The sequence below is a fragment of the Nicotiana tabacum genome, chromosome 21, assembly GCF_000715075.1.
Source record: "Nicotiana tabacum cultivar K326 chromosome 21, ASM71507v2, whole genome shotgun sequence".
In the NCBI taxonomy this organism is placed as follows: Eukaryota; Viridiplantae; Streptophyta; class Magnoliopsida; order Solanales; family Solanaceae; genus Nicotiana; species Nicotiana tabacum.
In genome coordinates, this window is record NC_134100.1 from 53,992,733 (window position 1) to 54,013,371 (window position 20,639).

At 35.8% G+C, this 20,639-nt stretch overlaps 2 protein-coding genes across 2 annotated transcripts; one reads left to right on the forward strand and one right to left on the reverse strand.

Annotated features, from left to right (window-relative positions):
- Window positions 1–3,473: 3,473 nt before the first annotated feature.
- LOC107782030 (large ribosomal subunit protein mL102 (rPPR5)) lies at window positions 3,474–8,412 on the reverse strand. The gene is made up of 2 exons (XM_016602864.2): window positions 6,179–8,412; window positions 3,474–3,984 (listed from the first exon to the last, which is right to left on the reverse strand). The coding sequence occupies exon 1, from the start codon at window positions 8,369–8,371 to the stop codon at window positions 6,206–6,208; it is 2,166 nt and encodes a 721-aa protein (XP_016458350.1). The 5' UTR covers window positions 8,372–8,412; the 3' UTR covers window positions 3,474–3,984; window positions 6,179–6,205.
- A 6,632-nt stretch (window positions 8,413–15,044) lies between these two features.
- Window positions 15,045–20,190, forward strand: LOC107830962 (uncharacterized). The gene is made up of 4 exons (XM_016658663.2): window positions 15,045–15,545; window positions 15,773–16,143; window positions 19,178–19,919; window positions 20,137–20,190. Exons 1-4 carry the CDS (start codon window positions 15,045–15,047, stop codon window positions 20,188–20,190), a joined length of 1,668 nt encoding a protein of 555 aa, XP_016514149.2.
- Window positions 20,191–20,639: the final 449 nt, after the last annotated feature.

A 20,639-nucleotide genomic window follows, 5' to 3' on the forward strand; every position in this document is an offset into this window, starting at 1 on the left:
ACAAAGTTAAGGATACCATTTCCAAAATATTCACAGTGCAAACATCAAAGTTAAGAACACCATGTCTTTAACATTTACACATGCACACATCAAAGTTAAGGACACCATGTCCTTAATATTTACAATGCACACTTCAAAGTTAAGGATACCATGTCCTTAATATTTACACTGCACACATCAGAGTTAAGTTAATGACACCATGTCCTTAACATTTACACTGCACACATCAAAGTTAAGGACACCATGTCCTAAATATTTACAGTACAAACATCAAAGTTAAGGATACCATGTCCTTAACATTTACAATGTACGCATCAAAGTTAAGAATATCATGTCCGTAACATTTACACCGCACACATCAAAGTTAAGTTAAGGATATAATGTCCTTAACATTTACACTGCACAAAACAAAGTTAAGGACACCATGTCCAAAATATTTACAGTGCAAACATCAAAATTAAGGATACCATATCCTTAACATTTACACTGCACACATCAAAGTTATGGACACCATGTCCTTAACATTTTACACCGCACAAATCCTGAAATCTAACTTTCTTTTGGAATATTTATCTTGGGATTACTGAAATATGAGTTGTGATTTCATGTTTAAGGAAAGAAAAGAATAGACAGGCTTATCATTTCTCTTCTGTTGTTTTTAATTAATTTTGTCATTTGTGGAAGCAAGAGCAGATTTAGAATGGACTATTGAAAAATGTTTGTTGTTTTTTGGGTATAATTCCGTTCTTCTTATGATGATCTTCAACCTCTTTTCCCGACAACATTAGTGTGATCAATATTAATGGCCCAACTATTGTGATAGACAAGATATAAATTTCTTATTTTGTTATAATTAACTCTATCTTTTTTATACATTTAACTCTTTGTGCTCCGTCTAATTGTCTTTTTGTTCGATATACATTTGTAGAAACCTTTGGCGTTATTCCTTTCCTTGAAAATTCCGAAATTGATTAGTTCCTGTCTGGTCATAGATTTTGAAAGTTTTTTTAAAATTTTATTTTCAAATATCTGTTCGTTTGTAGATTTTAATCATTTTTTTGACAGATTTTGAAAACAAAATCTTCAAATCCCAAAAACAACTCTAGAGTAGTTTTTGAAATTTTCTACTCACAAATTTAAATTCTTTTCAAGTAAAATGCATGTCCAAACACAATTTCAAGTTTCAAAAATTATTTTTTATCTCATCTTTAAAAACTCATTTTTTTCAAGTTTCAACCAAATATATAAACGCTAGCTAGATCATTTGTTTCAGTTTCGCGTCGAATAAATCAAAAACTAAATTTGTTATAGTAATAAAATTATACTCCCTCTGATTCATATTATTTGATGTTTTTGCTTTTGGGTACATCTCTTAAAAAACTACCTCTTAGAAATTAAGATGCATTTTGACTACATTACCGTAATTAAATTTGTATCTTTCTACGTTGATAGGTGTAAAGAGTATAGTGATTTGTATTTTTTATGTTCGAAACATAAAATTGATACTTTTTTATTATGTAAAACACAACTTATTAAAAGGTAAAAACACTAAATTAAATAATTTGGGCCGGAGGGAGAAAAGAAGAAGCCAAAAGAAATGGCTTTCTTACTAGTACCACATTCACATTCTTGTTAAACTACGGCAACAATAACATACCAAGTGTAGTTCCAGTAAGTTGGGTCCGGGGAGGGTAGTGCGTACGTAGACCTTATCCCTACCTTGAAAAACTAGAGAGATCATTTCCAATAGATCCTCGGCTCAAGAAACGCATAATCACAACAAATATGATAAGAAAATACGACAAAGGAGAATCCATGTAAAGAGAAACAGTAAACATAATCAGAAAAAAGATAACCGAAACAAAAGAAATATCATATAGTATTAGAAATTTAAGAAATAAAATGCGAGAATTCACTAGTACTACAGGTATAGAAAAACAATACATGTACGAAAAAGAATTATGCTTGATGATTGTATAACCTACTATCCTAATCTTCAATCTTCAATCTCCACGCCCTCCTGTCAAGGGTCATGTCCTCAGCAAGCTGAAGATGTGTCATGTCCTGCTTAATCACCTCTCCCCAATACACTAATACTACAGGTATAGAAAAGCAATTCAGGTACGAAAAAGAATTATGCTTGATGATTGTCTAATCTACTATCCTAATCTTCAATCTCCACACCCTCCTATCAAGGGTCATGTACTTAGCAAACTGAAGTTGTATCATGTCCAGCCTAATCACCTCTCCCCAATACTTCTTCGGCCTACCTCTACCTCTCATTGGCCCCACCATAGCCAGCCTCTCACGCCTCTTTACTGGGGCATATCATATAGTATTAGAAATTTAAGAAATAAAATGCGAGAATTCACTAGTACTACAGGTATAGAAAAACAATACATGTACGAAAAAGAATTATGCTTGATGATTGTCTAACCTACTATCCTAATCTTCAATCTTCAATCTCCACGCCCTCCTGTCAAGGGTCATGTCCTCAGCAAGCTGAAGATGTGTCATGTCCTGCTTAATCACCTCTCCCCAATACACTAATACTACAGGTATAGAAAAGCAATTCAGGTACGAAAAAGAATTATGCTCGATGATTGTCTAATCTACTATCCTAATCTTCAATCTCCACACCCTCCTATCAAGGGTCATGTACTTAGCAAACTGAAGTTGTATCATGTCCAGCCTAATCACCTCTCCCCAATACTTCTTCGGCCTACCTCTACCTCTCATTGGCCCCACCATAGCCAGCCTCTCACGCCTCTTTACTGGGGCATCTATGTCTCTCCTCCTCACATGCCCGAACCATCTCAGCCGCGCTTCTCGCATCTTGTCTACCACAGATGTCACTCTCACCTTATCCCGAATATCTTCATTCTTAATCATATCTCTCCTAGTATACCCATATATCTATCTCATCATTTTCATTTCCGCTACTTTCATCTTCTACACATGAGAGGTCTTAACTGGCCAAGACTCCACCCCACACAACATATTTGGTCTAACAACCACTATCTATAACTTACCTTTAAGTCTCATTGGCACTTTCTTATCCCACAAGACGCCGGACACTTTGTTGCGTAAAAATTAAAAGAGAAAAAAAAAGACAAACTCTATTTTAAACTTTAGTATTCATCTGTATCCCTTCAAAGTTTTAGCATACTCGAAATAGCAGATCTAATGGTAGGAACAAGCAGTGGCAGGGACACAAATTTCGTTAAGAGAGTACAAAAATGGCTCTTTTCTATTAATAGGATGGAACAATTTATATAAGAATTCATTTATATATACATGTATAGTTTTTTGCTATATCATTAGCTCGAAGTGCGGTAATCCCAAACGGATGTGCTCAGCCCGGTAACTAGTAAATTACTCCGCTCTTGAATTGAAGTGATGAGGTCTGGAAAGAGAGAAGTAGTGCTTCTATCGACTAATGAAACCCTTCCAAAATCGGGGCAACTTAAGAATGGAGAACTACAGCTCAGATTCAACATAAGGAACAAATAGAAAAGGTGGCTGACCAAGCACGGAAAATGATGTTGACTAGTTAGCAAAACTCACATTTATCTGCCCAAACTTCGGGTAGATGTTTGCCATGTCGTAACCAAATTCAATTCGAATCAAGCAGCAAAGTTCAGAGAGATTGACTCTGTGTTCCTATGAGTTAAACGTGAGTTACTACTCAGAAAAGCTAAATAAGAAAACCGTTTTATGGGCCAACCAAGAAAAAAAGCAAACGCCCATCCCTGTTTATACTTGACCATGATGTCATCCCATTGTAACCTCACCCTTTGGTAACGCCCAGATGAACCAACTCTGACTAGTACCTTACGCTGATTGAGTTGAAATTTGCAATGGAGATGAAGGAAGTTCGCTTTCTGAAAACAAGTTGTCAACTTTTGCATAATAACAGTTTCCACTTTTAAATTGCCAGGGAAAGCTCAGCGCACTTACAAGATGGCTTGGCTGAAGCATAACCTGTTTCCATTCATGAAAACAAAGCCAGCGTCAACTGTTTTTCTTTTTTGTTCCTCTTTTCATTTCTAAAGTAAGAACAACAATAAAACTAAATAGTAACATAGATATATCAAATGAAATTGCAGAAACTGTCTGCATCGATACTCTCAAGCCTAAGGATCAAAGTACACCCCTTCGTAGTACTTCATGTTATACAAGCCAATACGAAACATTTTAATTAAAGCACACATTCTCATTGACTAAACGAGAGCATGTTATCCAAACAGCAATCATAATGGTCACCCTTCGTCATCCAGTATCATTCCGACATTGACATAAATAACATCAATGAGATGAAGGATGAAAACCATATATAACACAACAAAAGGAAGTTAAAAAACGAATAGACAAGTGCAACAGTGAAGACACATATTGCTGAAGCTAATGGCAGGGCTGCAGGACTGATTGTTTTATTTCTTTTAGATATAGAGTCTTATAATGATATACTAGTGTAAATTTGCAATAGCAACAGATTTTGGAGCCTTTAGTTTAAGCTACATAACGTGGATGTAACAGACAGGCCAACCGTAAAAAACTAAAATCATGTCATACTTCATAGGCATAAATTGGCTGTTATAATAAAGCTCATTTCATAAACAAACTGCAATCCAGGTTATTGATTCAGGTTTCTTTCATTTGCTTTATATCTAACAGCTATATGCAGTTAGTTAGCATAAGAGATCAATCCATCAAGAAGATTTCATTCTTTCCTTTTCCTCTTCTTTTTATTTGAATCTTTTTTGTTTCCTCTTCTTTTCATTTTCACAATGTTTCTTGTATTTACCAGCATTAGACATGAAGGAGAAGGGTTGGTTTCAGATCTTAAAGGTCACAGGATAAAGGTGTAGGATAAAGGTCTACAGACTAACAAGGAACTTTGTAGGCCTCTCATGGGAATCAGATGAGGAAAGGGCAAGAGACAGATATCTTGTAAATTAAACCGGGATAGCAGGAGGAAAGTGAACCATGTTATAAGGAAAATCGTCATAAAAGAAGGAAAGAAATGAACAAAGAGAATGAACTTCAAACATAGGAATGCACTATTAACTATGGCGGCAAAGAAACCATCAAAGGGTGTGGTGGAATGGTAAAGGTACCTTGATCCTTAATCGGAGTTCTCGAGTTCTAGCCCCGGGAATAGAGTCCTCTTTTGGTAGGGAGCGCTAAAACCTCAATAGTGGGTTTTCTATGGCACAAATCCAAATTAGTTGGCCTTGCGGGTTGCAGACACCGATGATTAAACCCACAAAAAAAGAACATACACAAAAAAAAAAACTATGACGGCAAAGAAGTTAATGGAAAATTAAATTCAGGAAAAGAAATTGGTTTAAGATAGGTTGGTCTATCATATATTTATGTAGAACAGGAGGCATAACAAGAGCTCATTACAATTTCTCTCACGCATAACAGCTCACAGAACAAATAGGAGTAATGCACAGGCTGTTTTTGGACAAGTCAAAAGGTTTCATTAGATATCATGGTAACTACAACCAGGGGCAAATGGTAATCCCTGGAATAAAATAAGACACTTGCCACTTGAAACTCCAAATGGAAAAATAACATTAGATTGAGAACACAACCAATTAAAAGAGGAGAAAAACAAGAGGAAGAGGTTGACTCGTGGGTCTTAGGTATTCACCAGAACATTGATTTCGTTCTATTTGTTTTAGTGAAGATATAACAAACACCATATTAAGTAAAATATTGAAGAGGATAGAACAAATCAAAAACTAGTTATATTTCAGAAAAAAAAAAAAAAAGAGAGATAAAACATTTGTGTGCCGAACTTGCAGCTAAGGCACCAAGAAATCAAACAAAGGCCTCCCCAAAAACTTAAAAAAAAAATTGCCCATCATTGGATAATCGGTTTTTGAATGAAAACGGGAACCCATTTTACCATCAGAATATATATGTCATCAGACCTCAAACCACGTTCCCTTATATTTACCAGATAACTAATTGTTATAGGCAAATGAAACTTGAAGACAAATTTAACAATCGAAAGAAGAAACATGTAATAAAAAATATCATCACTGATTCCAGAATGCAAAAACTTAAAAAGGGGAAAATACCAAATGGAATCTCTCATATTATTCTGCTACAAAACAAAATTCTCATCATGATCTGTCAGATAATTTGTTTCAGAAACTCTCACCTAAAACTTCTGGCAAAGTTACAGGAATCAGGTAGCAATGGCTGTCTTTTTCTTGGCTTTCTTGCTGTCAAGAGTTGTATCCTTTCCGATGATCATTCTTTTTAGAATATCTGCTTGCTTTGTGTTTCCCTCTTGATTGAGGCTCTTAATCAACTCCTCACAACTCTTGTGATCTTTAACTCCTCCTTTTTCCATCATCTTGCACAACATAGAATAAGCATTAAGTGTCTTCCCAGCAGCTACAAGAGAATCCAGCACCTTATCATAGCTTGAAAAGTCTATGGTACAATCTCTCTCTAAACCAAAATCTAACAGCTTTAGAGCAGCAGCTGTTTTTCCTTTGTCACATAAAGCGGACAAGAGAGCGTCAATATCAGGTGAGAGACCACTGTGTAACAACAATTCAATTCTTCCAAGGGCCTCCTCAACATGGCCCCTCATTAGGAGGGCTTCCAACATAGTAGAAATTAAATCCATGTGTTGTTTCACTCCCTTATCCAACATAATCTTCATCACTCGACTTGCTGTTTGAACCCTTCCATCTCCCATCAGGCTCTCCATCACTGATCTATACAACAATGAGTCGGGTTCATGTCCCTGTTCAAGCATATTGTCCAAAGCAGTTTTAGCATCAGCAGGCTCCCCTTTCTTCAGATAGCTCTCAACAAGTGCCTTGTGAGCAATACCATCAGAAAGAACCTTTCTCCTGCCCATGATCTTCAAAAGTTCAAAGGCCGAATCAGGAGCCCCTTCTCTTGAGTGCCCACACACAAGATTGTTAAAGGCAACAGGATCTTGAATCCCAATTTTCATCAACTGTCTAAATAGAGTTTCAGCCTTACTTGTCTGGCCATTATTGCATAGGTAATCAATAATCAGATTATATGCACTTGGTTCCATAGGCAAACTACTCAAGATGATTTCTTTCTCAATAAGCTTATCCAACAATTTGACAGCTCGATCGTAGACACCAGCCTTGCAGAAATTCTCAATTAAGACACCATAATGCCCAGCCTCGGTGGGAACACTCAACCTGATCATAGCTTTCAGAACATCAGTTGCAGCATCTAAATCACCTGCCTCACACTGTCCAGAGATTAATCTTATGAATACAGAGTTATCCTTTGGTGCAATATACTTCTCTTCCATCTCCTTCAAAATCATCCTAGCTTCAGACATTTTCCGTCCCTCACATAGACTAGGCAACAGTGTTGAGTACGTAATGGCATTCGGTTTAATACCAAAACTCTTCATCTCTTCAAACAATCTCAATGCATCATCTACTCGCCCAACCAAACTATATCCTTTTATCAGGGTGGTATAACTGATCACATTCGGTGCTATATTCCTCGCCTTCATTTCCACAAAGTACTTCTCGGCCTCTTCAATTTTCTTAGCCCGGTTATAGCCATTAATCATAGTATTATAAGTCACTACATCAGGAATAATCTCCCTACTCTTCATAGCCTCAAAGAACCTAATCGCAGTATCCAACTTAGACGATAAAAAGAAACCCCAAATCAGCAGATTATACGTATGTCTAGTCGGCTCAATACCCTCACTAACCATCTTATTGAAATACCTCTTGGCCATCATATATCGCCCTCGACGCGTTATCACATTAAACAAAGCATTATACGATTTAACGGTCCTTTCAACACCTAACTCTTCCATTTTCTGAAACAACTTGACACTCTCTTGAACAATCCCAGCTTTACCATAACTATCAATCATCAAAACCCATAAATCCTCATCCCAATCAACACCTTTATTAGGCATATCAAGAAGTATACACCTAGCATGATTAAGCTTCTCAGATCTACCAAGAATTTGAATAATCTTGAAATGGGTTTCTCTGTCATGCCTAAAAAGACCGGATCTTTCGACCCATCTAAAGAACTGTAACGCGTGTTCAGAGTTTTTTGCATTGTGTAACACATTGTAAACAAGTTCATGGTCAAATGAAGGAACAAGATTCCTAATGGAGTTCTGAAGGCGTGTAGTCCACACGCGAGTAGACATCATTCTGCAAATGAGATCTTCTACTTTTTCTGGGGTTTTAGCATTGTGAGTTGTCGGAATTCGGGTGCTTGGGTCCGGGTTGTTGAGGGATTCGGAGCAGTAGAAGAAGGATGTTGATCTTGGTGAAATAGAGGAGAGTTTTTTGGGTTTGAAACGACACAGAGAAGCCATTTTTGCTGATCTGCTGTTGTGTGATTGAGAAGCGGCTCTAGGGTTGCTTCACTAGTATTTTTTCTACTGGATTTTTCCTAGTAAGGTTTTAACGAGGCACAATACCTTTTAATGAACATCCAAAGGGGAGTGTTATGAAAATAATTATATTGTGGATGCTCATTTATTACTCCGCTATAGATAATCTTTCTGAAGAAGATTATCCATTTAGTACTCTGTTAAAATTTATCTACAAGCAGCTGATGCAGGCAGGTTGCAAGCAACTCAATGAAATAATTTGCAGCAGCTTCTTATTAAACAGACAGGTTGCAAGCAGCTCATGCAGACAGCTTACAAGCAGTTGATACAGGCACGTTGCAAGCAACTCAATGAAATGATTTGCAGCAACTTCTTATTAAACAGGCAGGTTGCAAGCAGCTCATGCAGATAGCTTACAAGCAGCTAAAGAAAAGCCTTGCAGCTGCTTCCTGAAAAGCCTCGCAGCTACTTCCTTTCTTTTATAAATAGATGAGTTTTCAGTTCATTATGAACATAACTTTGAAAGTTGAATAAAATATCAATCTCTCTCTATACTTGTTTTCAGTTTATTTCTTTTATAGTCTTTATTTTATAACACGTTATCAGCACGAGATTATGTCATTTTGAGCACTTACATCGATTTTAATTTCTATTTTAGTGTTCATCTCCGATGTAAGGCGACACTCATGTCCGTGGTCAGATCTTGTTCATTCTGAGCATCATAAGGCAGATTATATCCTTGAGGTGGTTAGTTTTTCTTCTTAGCAGTAGTGATGTAGATATTACTTACATATGGAGTGGCCAAATTTGCGTAATTTAATTTGAGTCTTTTGCTTATATTTTAATATCTTTATCATCGCTTGCTTGGTTATATGTTACGTATACATTACCTATTTTGGTATTTATTTTCATCCTTGTTATTTTAATAAAGGATTACAAAGTGGATAACATTGTTAGATCCACTTAAGCTCTAGCAGAATTTGCAAGAAATATACAACCACCAGAAGTGGTTATATTTCGTATATCTCATTGTAACTAAATTTTGTTAACCACCAGAAGTGGTATATGCCTATGACCACCAGAAGTGATAATTTAGATTTTCTATGGTTACAATTAAAGATAAGCTAGAGAAATATTCTCTATATTACATGCACGCCTCGATTTGCTCCTGAAGTAGTAAATATTTTAAAAGAGGTTGAAGCATCACAATTTGATGTGATTAATGCGCGTTCAGATAATTATGTTCGATTTCCTGAAGGATGAGAATTTTTGATAAATATTAATCTATTTCCTGAAGTGAATGTGATAATATTAATAAAGTCGTAAATATGAACGCGCTCTTATTGTAAATATATTACAATTCACCTCCAGAAGAGTTAATATTATTGAGAGAATATATACTCAATATTTCGTATTTTAAATTTGCTCCTGAAAAAGTAACACAATTGAAATTTCCTCCTGAAGTAGGAAAATATTTTGAAGCAGTGTCTTTATGTGCTTAAACAAAATAATGAGCTATTCAAAGTTATTTTTGAAGCACATTTTCATTCCCTGGAGTGAATGAAGAAATACCACAACTCACCTTCTGAAGAGGTAAAATAATAGAGAATATAAATATTATTTTTGTAGCATAAAGATCATTGCCACACGTACTTGTTGTACGTAAAATGTCTTGGATAATTTTATTAAGTATATTCTAAGGCAAAAGCATTCTTGTAGAATGCTTTCTACTACAACCACATTAATATATTATGGTTAGTTATTGAGTTCCCCGAAGGAAATAACAACTCGTGTATCTTTCCTTAAAAGATGCAATGACTATGTGGTTGTTGTATTGATAAAAAAATATTCAGATGTTAATGATATTTCTCCTTGAAAGAGATATTTGTCACAAAGTTAGTGGTAGAAATATTAAAATTCTTAATTTTCGTTATTTATAAATTTAGAATTAGCTTTATATTGTTTATTTGATTATGATTTTCTCTCATGACACCAGAAGTGTGTGAGCAATATTTGGTAGTACAACAAAAGTTTCTGAAGAGTTAACTGTTTGTCTAGAAGACACATGACACAAGTAGTGTCTGAATAATATTTAATTGTGGACAATAAATGGAAGGCTCTCGAAGAGCTTATTTGTCATTATTGTGGTCAAAACATATGTTATGATAAACCGAAGTTTACTAATAAATATGACTATCATACTGAGACTACAAATGATTTAAAGATTGAAAATTTTCATGTTTTCACAATCATATGGGGTAAATATGTATGTGAGAATATACGTGCCTTATTCTTCAAATTTGTACTACATCATGTATCACAATATACCAGAAGTTTACTAATGCGAAAGCAGTCACAGTAAATCAGAAATTTACTGATGTAAAAGTTTATGCCATAGTAAACCAGAAGTTTACTTAGAGATAGCACATGCCATAATAAACTTGAAGTTTTTATTTGCCATTTTTAAATGAGCTATTTGAGAATTCAGATAAGCATATACTGAAGAACTAGAAGATTCTTCAAGAATTCTCTTGTGTTGCTTGTTCTCATAATAACTTGATTATACCAGCTAAAGTTGGGACTAAAATCCCCGAATTCTGGAATATATAAAAGGTGAATATGGGCTCATTCACATATCATGTGAACTACTTATAGATGCATATATAAGATGGTTACATGTATGTTTATTGTTAACCTGCAGTTTGGCATTTGAAATTGTCTTTCTCAATTAAGAGCATAATTTTCATATTATGAAATCAAGATAGTTCATCTTGATGATGCTGGTTTATATCCAAGCTAGTTTAGCATTGGATACCTCCTATTAATGGCTAAACTATTGCTTATGAGAACAAAGCCTCATGTGTTGGTCTAAGATTTTCTAAATTGCATACAACAACACTTGTATGCATCAGACCAACAAAATATGATAAGTCCTCCCCTCACAATTGGTTTAGGATCAAAAACCAAATATTTTTACTATCTAATAACTTTTTATGTGTGGTATATGATTAATTTCTCTACCACAATGTACAAAGATATATTTTCCAAAGAAGATTGGGGATATGAGTTAGTTTTTCTAACATTTGGTAGATGGAATAAAATAGCTGAAAAATATGCTATATGAATCGAATTATCATTAATATGATCATCGCTTAGAAGATAATTCAAGTCAAATGCCAGAAGCATTTGCTGATCCAAAATTAAATATCATATTTCAGCTGCAAATGCTCCTATTAAACTTAAAGTCCCTGAAGGATAGAGTTTACTGTACGCATGAAGCGTGGTAGACCAATCGGTTCCAAAGGTAACAATCCTTGAAAAGAATAGGAGCAAATGATCAAAATGATCATAATAAGGAGGAAATAAGCTTTGGAAGAGCCCGTCATAATATTTCATGAAACTCCAGAAGAAGTTCAGGTACCTGAAAATAAAGAAAGTGATGAGATCTCAACAAGTTATGTCGCTTGCGAACTGATACGAAATGATCGTCGATAATATATTTGATACAATATAGTGCACAATATTGTAAAAGATTGCGAGGATCGGACCTGTAGTCCAGAAACCTGAAGATGTCATGCCATTTAAATGTAAGTCATAACCTATATGACTCATTTGATTAATTCTATATGAAGATCCCTGAAAGATTTAAAATGCCTGAAGCAAATTCAAAATCTCGGGAAATGTATTCAATCAGATTACAAAGATATTTGTACAGTTTAAAGCAATCTGGGTGCATGTGGTATAATCGCCTTAGTGAATATTTATTGAAAGAAGGTTACATAAATGATGTTATTTGTCCATGTATTTTTATAAAGAAAATGGCATCAGAATTAGTTATACTTGTTGTTTATGTTGATGACATAAATCTTGTTGGAACTCCAGAAGAGCTCCAAAAGGTAATTGAATATCTTAAGAAAGAATTTTAGATGAAGGATCTTCGAAAGACAAAACTTTGTCTTAGTCTGCAAATTCAACATTTAGTAAACGAGATCTTTATCCATCAATCTGCCTATACATAAAGGGTCTTAAACGCTTTTACATGGACAAAGCACACCCATTGAGTACACCAATAATTGTTCGATCACTTGAAGTGAATAAGGACCCGTTCCGACCTCCAGAAAGGGATGAAGAACTCCTTGGTCCTGAAACACCCTATCTCAGTGCAATTGGTGCACTTATGTATCTTGCTAATGCTACAAGGCCTGACATATCATTTTCTGTTAATTTACTAGCAAGATATATCTCTTCTTCTACACGGAGACATTGGAATGGGATTAAGCATATATTGCGATATTTAAAGGAAACTCTCGATATGGGTTTGTTTTATGCTAACAAAGGTAGTGCAGATCCTGTTGGTTATGCAGATGCATCTTATTTATCTGATCCCCATAAAGCTCGATCTCAAATCGGGTACGTGTTTATATATGGAGGTACTATCATATTATGGCGCTCCACAAAGCAACCTATTGTTGCTACTTCTTCAAATCATGCTGAGATAATAGCTATTCATGAAGCAAGTAGGGAATGCATATGGTTGAGATCAGTGATTCATTTCATTAGAGAAAAATGTAGTTTGGAATTTGATAAAAGATCCACAATTTTATACGAAGACAATGCTGCATGCATAGCCCAATGAAAGGGATGATTTATAAAAGGAGATAGAATGAAACACATTTCACCAAAATTATTCTACACACATGATCTTCAGAAAAATGGTGACATTGATGTGCAACAAATCCGTTCAAGTGACAATCCGGCAGATTTGTTCACTAAGTTTTTGCCAACTTCAACTTTTGAGAAGATGGTATACAAGATTGGAATGCGGAAACTCAAATATTTGAAATAAGATTTTCATCGGGGAGAGTGAAATACACACGGTACTCCTTTTTCCTTACTAAAGTTTTTTTCCATGGGTTTTTTCTTGTAAGGTTTTTAATGAGGCAACTAGAAATGCGTATTACTAAATATGTGTACTCTTTTTCCTTCACTAGGTTTTTTTCACTGTATTTTTCCTAGTAAGGTTTTAACGAGGCACATTATCTTTTAATGAACATCCAAGGGGGAGTATTATGAAAATATTATATTGTGGATGTCCATTCATTACTCCGCTATATATAATCTTTCCGAAGAATATTATCCATTTAGTACTCTGTTGAAGTTTATCTACAAGCAGCTAATGCAGGCAGGTTGCAAGCAACTCAATGAAATGATTTGCAGGAGCTTCTTATTAAACAGACAGGTTGCAAGCAGCTCATGCAGACAGCTTACAAGCAGCTGATGCAGGCAGGTTGCAAGCAACTCAATGAAATGATTTGCAGCAGCTTCTTATTAAACAGGCAGGTTGCAAGCAGCTCATGCAGACAGCTTACAAGCAGCTAAAGAAAAGCCTTGCAGCTACTTCCTGAAAAGCCTCGCATTTGCTTCCTTCCTTCTATAAATAGAGGAGTTTTCAGTTCATTATGAATATAACTCTAAAAGTTGAATAAAATATCAATCCTCTATACTTGTCTTCAGCTTATTTCTTTTATAGTCTTTATTTTATAACACGTTATCAGCACGAGACTCTGCCATTTTGAGAACTTACATCGAATTTAATTTCTATTTCAGTGTTCATCTCCTATGTAAGGCAACACTCTTATGTCCGTGGTCAAATCTTGTTCCTTCCGAGCATCATAAATACCATCCGTTATACTTTTGGTCCAATATTACCATCGACGTTATAAAATTGGGGGAAGTGCACAGTTAGCCACTAATAAGAGATGTATTTACTTTTAAGCCACAATTTAAAATGTCTTTAGTCTTTAGCCACTGCTTTAATAAACTTTTACCCACCCGGACGAAAATACCTCTATCCTATAATAATTTCCCTGAAACCTACGCTCCTTCGCTCAGCTTATTTACGTACAAAGAGTTTAGGAGAGAAACCTTCGCTCAAACTTTACCTGCTGCATAAACCTTTGATCGTCCAAATTACAGAAGGTTTTCTTCTCCTTTCTCCTCCTATTTCAAACTAGAGAATTCAACCTTCTCATCCAAATTTCACCATAAAATTACAGTAAGTTCTAAAATTTTAGATATCTTTATATGCTTTTATGTGTTTGTGTGGATTTTTATTTGGTTGCTGGAGAATAAGATGCAAGGGATTTGATATTTTTATTTTCCTTTCTTAGATTGCATTGTATTGATAAAGTTTTCTGTATTTACAACTTGTATTGATAAAGTTTAGGACATTGTGTCCTTAACTTTATGACTGCTATGTAAATATTAAAGACAAAGTGTCTTGTATTTGCAACTTGTAATGATAAATTTTAGGACATCGTGTCCTTAACTTCATGACTGCTGTGTAAATATTAAGGACAAAGTGTCATGTATTTGCAATTTGTATTGATAATGTTTAGGACATCGTGTCATTAACTTCATGACTGCGATGTAAAATATTAAGGACAAAGTATCATGTATTTGCAATTTATATTGATAAAGTTTAGGACATCGTGTCCTTAACTTCACGATTGCTATGTAAAATATTAAGGACAAAGTGTCCTGTATTTACAACTTGTATTGATAAAGTTTAGGACATCGTGTCCTTAACTTCATGACTATTGTATAAATATTAAGGACATAATGTCCTGAATTTTCCCTTTTCTTGACTTGCAGGATGGATACAATATGTATTATAGTTGCTTTCAATGGAAGATGGACCACAGACTATAAGTATCTGGAGCATCAAACAAAGCTTGTTCTAGTACCTGAGGCAATTCGATTTGATGATTTCGTCAACCAGGTCTTTGAAGTTATTGAATTGGATAGAGACAAGTTTGAAGCAATAATATGGTTTGATATCAACCTGGGAACACGCAAGGAAATGCTTGTATCCAAAGATTTAGATCTTCACACATGTATAGAGTTACTAAAAAGTCATTCACTCTTCAAGGGCTGTCGTTTCATTATTGATGTTCCGGAAAGAGTTTTTGGCTCTACAAACACCTTTGAACATGTCAACATAGAAACTCAACAAGACAATCAAGACAAATGCCAACAGATAATGGAAATAGATGAGGTTGAACCTGAACCAATAATTGAAGAGGTGCTTCAAATATTTAATTATATTCAAGTGGAAGGACAAAGCATTATAGAGATTGACAACCAACAAGCTTTGGTATTCAAGTCTTAGAGAGTGCACCAATAATTGAAGAAGTTGCTGAAAAATCCTCCACTCAACTAACTAGACGAAGTTCAAAGTCGAAACAAAAAGAATCCCCAACTACAGTATTGAGAGAAAATGCTTTGTTGGATGAAATAAAAGTGAGATCAATATTTGACAAAAAGAAGAGTATAATTAACTGTTTGTCGAATATAGCAATTAAAGAACATTTTGAATTCAAGGTTGTTAGATCAAGCTCAACAAGATATTCTTTGAAATGCAATGATGAAAAGTATGGGTGGTGTGTGCATGCTTTCAGAATTAAAGATTCAACACTATTCAAGATAGTAAAGATTGAGAAAAATCATGACCGCTCAGTTAACACTATGAAAGCTGATCAAAGGCATGCAACTTCAAAGTTGATTAGTGATTACATTATTGACAATCTTCGAAACCCAAGATTTAAAGTTACACCAGCTTTTGTCATGGCCGAAATGCAAAAATTGCATGGACTAGACATTGGGTATCACAAGGCGTGGCGTGCTATTCAACGTGCTTCAGCTTTAATAAGAGGAACTCCTGAAGAGAATTATGAATTGTTGTCTTCTTACTTGTACATGATAAAAAGTAAAAACTCGGGAATATACTGTCACGACCCAAAATCCCAACCTGTCATGATGGTGCCTATCTCGATACTAGGCAAACCGATAATCTCAATAAAATACAATTTCTCTTAAGTTTAAAATTTTAATATTTAAATACGATATAAAATTCCATAAATACTGATACGAACACTCCCCAAAACCTGGTGTCACTGAGTACATGAGCATCTAATATGGATACAAGTCAAAAGAAAACGGTCTATAATAGTCTAAGACCAAATACAATAAACAAAGAGATAGGGAAGGAGAGACAAGGTCTGCGAAACACAGCAGCTACCTCTAAATCTCCAAAAAATCAACTGTGCGAGAAAATCAGCACCCGCTATGTTCAAAAGCACCTGGATCTGCACACAAAGTGCAGGGTGTAGTATGAGTACAACCAACTCAGTAAGTAACAATAATAAATAAGGAATTGAAGATAGTGACTAGCTACACAGTTATAGTTCATTTCCAGTAATTCCAACAGAGAATAGACATGCTTTCAAATCCAGCAGTTTAAGTCAAATCAATTTATACAGTTCAAGTTCATGTAATCTGGATATAAAATCTTTCAAAGAATTTCACAACAATGACAAATAGCAACTAAGTACAACAACAAATGAAAAGCAAGTACAGCCTCTCAGGGCAACAGTCACTCCACTCGTCACAACAACTCAACCACTCGGCTCTCAGCCCTCATCACTCACACTTAGTGGGTACCCGCGCTCACTGGGGGTGTACAGACTCCGGAGGGGCTCCTATAATCCAATCGCCATAATCTGCACGGATAACTCACGTGCTGCGCGGACAACTCATGTGCTATAATATCCTGCACGGACAACTCACGTTCCATAATATCCTTACCTCATCGACAGGCCCTCGGCCTTACTCAGTCCTCAACCTCTCTAGTCTCTCGGGCTCTCAAAAATCACAAAGATCAGCCCAAACAAAGATAACATAGTATATCAACAAATATCAAGAAAGATTGAGGTATAATACGTAAGAAAAATCATGACTGAGTACAAGACAATAATTAGCAAATAATTTAACAAGTATGCGACCTCTGCGGGTCCCAACAGTACTATAACATAGCCTAAGCATGATTTCTAACAGATTTACAGTCAAATTTCTTCAACACATAGAGAGCATATAGCTAACAACAAGTTATTCAATTTTACAGTTCCATGGGACGGGCCAAGTCACAATCCCCTCGGTGCACGCCCACACGCCCGTCACCTAGCATGTGCGTCACCTCCAAAATAATCACATGACACAAAATTTCGGAGTTTCATCCCCTCAGGACCAGATTTAAAACTGTTACTTACCTCAAAACATGAAATTCTTTTACTCTACGATGCCTTTGCCTCGTAAATCGGCCTCCGAATGCCTCGAATCTATTCATAAATAATTTGTTTCAGTCAATAAAATTTATTAGAATTAATTCCATAAAATGCAAATTTTCCATAAAAATCCGAAATTTAGCTCAAAAATCTCCCGTGGGGCCTACGTCTTGGAACCCGACAAAAGTTATAAAACTTGAAAGCACATTCCACCATGAGTCTACCCATACTAATTTTACCAAAATCCGACCTCAACTCGACCTCCAAATCATCAAATCTTATTTCCAAATTTCTAAGTTCAAATCTCCAATTTACACCTCAAAAACATGTAATCTAGTCGGATTATTCGATGATAATTCAATATTATGGAGCAGAAATGATCACAAGGGACTTACCTCAAGTTTTCCTTGAAAATCTATCAAAAATCGCCTCTCCTCAAGCTCCAATTCATCAAAAATGGCGAATGGGACGAAGTCCCCTGCTTTATAATACTACCTAGACAGCCTCGGTCCTGCCTCGATCTTGGCCTTCGATCGTGGTCCTCGATCCTGGGTCTCGATCCTGGGCCTCGATCCAGGGCCTCGATTCTGACCCTCGATCCTGACCCTCGATCATGGCCCTCGACCCTGGCCTTCGATCATGGCTTCGATCCTGGTCCTCGACCCTGCCTTTGATCGTGGCCCTCGACCCTGGGCTCGATCGTGGCTTGATTCTAGGCTCGATTTTTGGGCTCGATTTCTGGCAGAAGGAAATTGCAGCAGCTGTTATAGTTCAATTTTTGATCCGTTAACCATCCGAAACTCACCCGAGGACCTCGTGACCTCAACCAAATACACCAACAAGTCCTAAAACATCATACGAACTTAGTCGAGTCTTCAAATCACATCCAACAACACTAAAAACATGAATCACATATAGATTCAAGCCTAATGAACTTTGAAACTTCCAATTTCTACAAACGATGCCGAAATCTATCAAATCACATCCGATTGACCTCAAATTTTGCACACAACTCATAAATGACATAACAGAGATATTCAAATTTTCAGAATCGGATTCCAACCCCGATATCAAAAAGTTAACTCCACGGTCAAACTTCCCAAAAATTCAACTTTCGGCATTTCAAGCCAAATTCCACTACGGACCTCCAAATAATTTTTCAGACACACTCTTAAGTCCAAAATCACCATACAGAGCTATTGGAAATATCAAAATTTGAATCCGAGGTCGTTTACATATAAGTCCACATCCTGTCACTTTTCTAACTTAAAATTTTAAATTATGAGACTAAGTGTCTCATTTCACTCCGAATTCCTTCCGAACCCGAACCAACTACCCCGACAAGTCATAAAATGATTGTAAAGCATAAATTGAGCAGTAAATGGGGGAACGGGGTTATAATAATCAAAATGACTGGCCTGGTCGGTACGCATACACTAACATAAAGACAGACGACAACATGTAAACAATCAAAAAGAGTTTATTAGTCTGTTTTAAACTTTAGGACATCCCGTCCTTAACTTCATGTGTTCAGTGTAAAAGTTAAGGACACGGTGTCCTTAACTTCATGTGTGCAGTATGAATGTTAAGGACATGGTGTCCTTAACTTTGATGTGTGTGGTCCTAAATATTTATAGTAGTACTGAATTTTGGTTTATTTTTTCAGGTTACTTTATATGTTTTATGCATATGGATCATCAATAACCGGTTGGAATTATTGTAGACTGATGATTGCTGTTGATGCAACTTTTTTGAAGTCAAAATATCATGGTGTTTTAATGATTTCAGTTTCAAAGGATGCAAATAACCAAATATTCCCACTAGCCTTTGGGATTGCAGAATCTGAAAATAACAACTCCTATGAGTGGTACTTTAGTGAGCTTCACAATGCAATTGGGAGCTGTGATAATTTTTTTTTATCAGATAGGCATCAATCTATTGCACATGGCATCACAAAGGTATATACTGAAAGCCACCATGGGATTTGTATCTATCATTTGGAGCAGAACCTAAAGCAAAGAAAAGTGAAAAGTGAGGTCATAAAACTTTTTCAAAGTGCTGCAAGAGTATACATGTGCAAAGAATTTGATCTCTACATGTCAGAGATAGCAAACGTTGATAAGAAGACTTTTGACTACTTGATGGAAGAACCACCGGAAAGGTGGGCGCGTTCTTGTTGTCCACGACGAAGATATGACATGCTCACAATAAACATAGTTGAGTTAATAAATTATGTGCTATTAGAAGCAAGGGAGCTGCCTATATTGAGAATGATGGATTTCATCCAAGTTAAGCTACAATGTTGGTTTTATGAGAAAAGAAATGAAACGGAAGGAACTTTTTATGATGTTTCATGTTGGGTAGAAGAGGAATTGAAGAAAAAGATAGATTTAGCTTTTACTTTAAATGTAGGTATTATATTCTTACTTTAGCTTATTATTGTAATGATAATTTAACATAATGTACTAACTTATAGTTTTTCAACTATGAAGGTCTTCCATGTTGATTCATGGTGTTCTAGAGTCGAGGAAGAAGGAAATACTTTCTTGGTGGACTTAAACAAAAGAACATGTGATTGTTTTCAGTTTTAATTTGATGAATTATTATGTATACATGCAATTGCAGTTATCGAGAAGAGAAACATCAAGAAGTCCAATTTCTGCTCGGACTGGTGCTTAAAGGAATCTTGGCCGAAAACATATGAAAGACAAATACATCCTGTAGGATATACAGATTCTTGGATTGTACCAGAGAGAGTTAAGTCACAAATTATTAAACTTTCAAATTTCAAGGTCCCGCTAGTAGAAGGCAGAAGAAAAGGCATATTTCAGCTACTGAATCATCAAAAATAACGTTCAAATGTGGTCGTTGCAGAAAAATTGGTCATAATAGAATATCTTGTATATATTCTCTAGCAGTCCACCCATTTTCAATGAATCTGTAACGACCTGACCGGTTGTTTTGAGAATTAAAGTCTCGTTCGGCGGCATAAGGTCTCGAGCAGCTTCGTATTATGCGTTATGACTTGCGTGTATGGCCGAGTTCAGTTTCGGATGATTCGGGGTCAAGTTGGAAGAATGATTCTTGTTTTAGAAGCTTAAGCGGTAAGAGTTGACCGAAATTTGATA

What these genes read in the sequence shown, in the direction of transcription:
- LOC107830962 (XM_016658663.2), top strand. Translation starts at nt 15,045, where the DNA reads ATGGATACAATATGTATTATAGTTGCTTTCAATGGAAGATGGACCACA. An exon ending in GAATTGTTGTCTTCTTACTT is followed by an intron (nt 16,144 to 19,177) that starts GTACATGATAAA and finishes TTATTTTTTCAG; the next exon opens with GTTACTTTATATGTTTTATG. An exon ending in ATTTAGCTTTTACTTTAAAT is followed by an intron (nt 19,920 to 20,136) that starts GTAGGTATTATA and finishes ATGCAATTGCAG; the next exon opens with TTATCGAGAAGAGAAACATC.
- LOC107782030 (XM_016602864.2), bottom strand. Translation starts at nt 8,371, where the DNA reads ATGGCTTCTCTGTGTCGTTTCAAACCCAAAAAACTCTCCTCTATTTCA.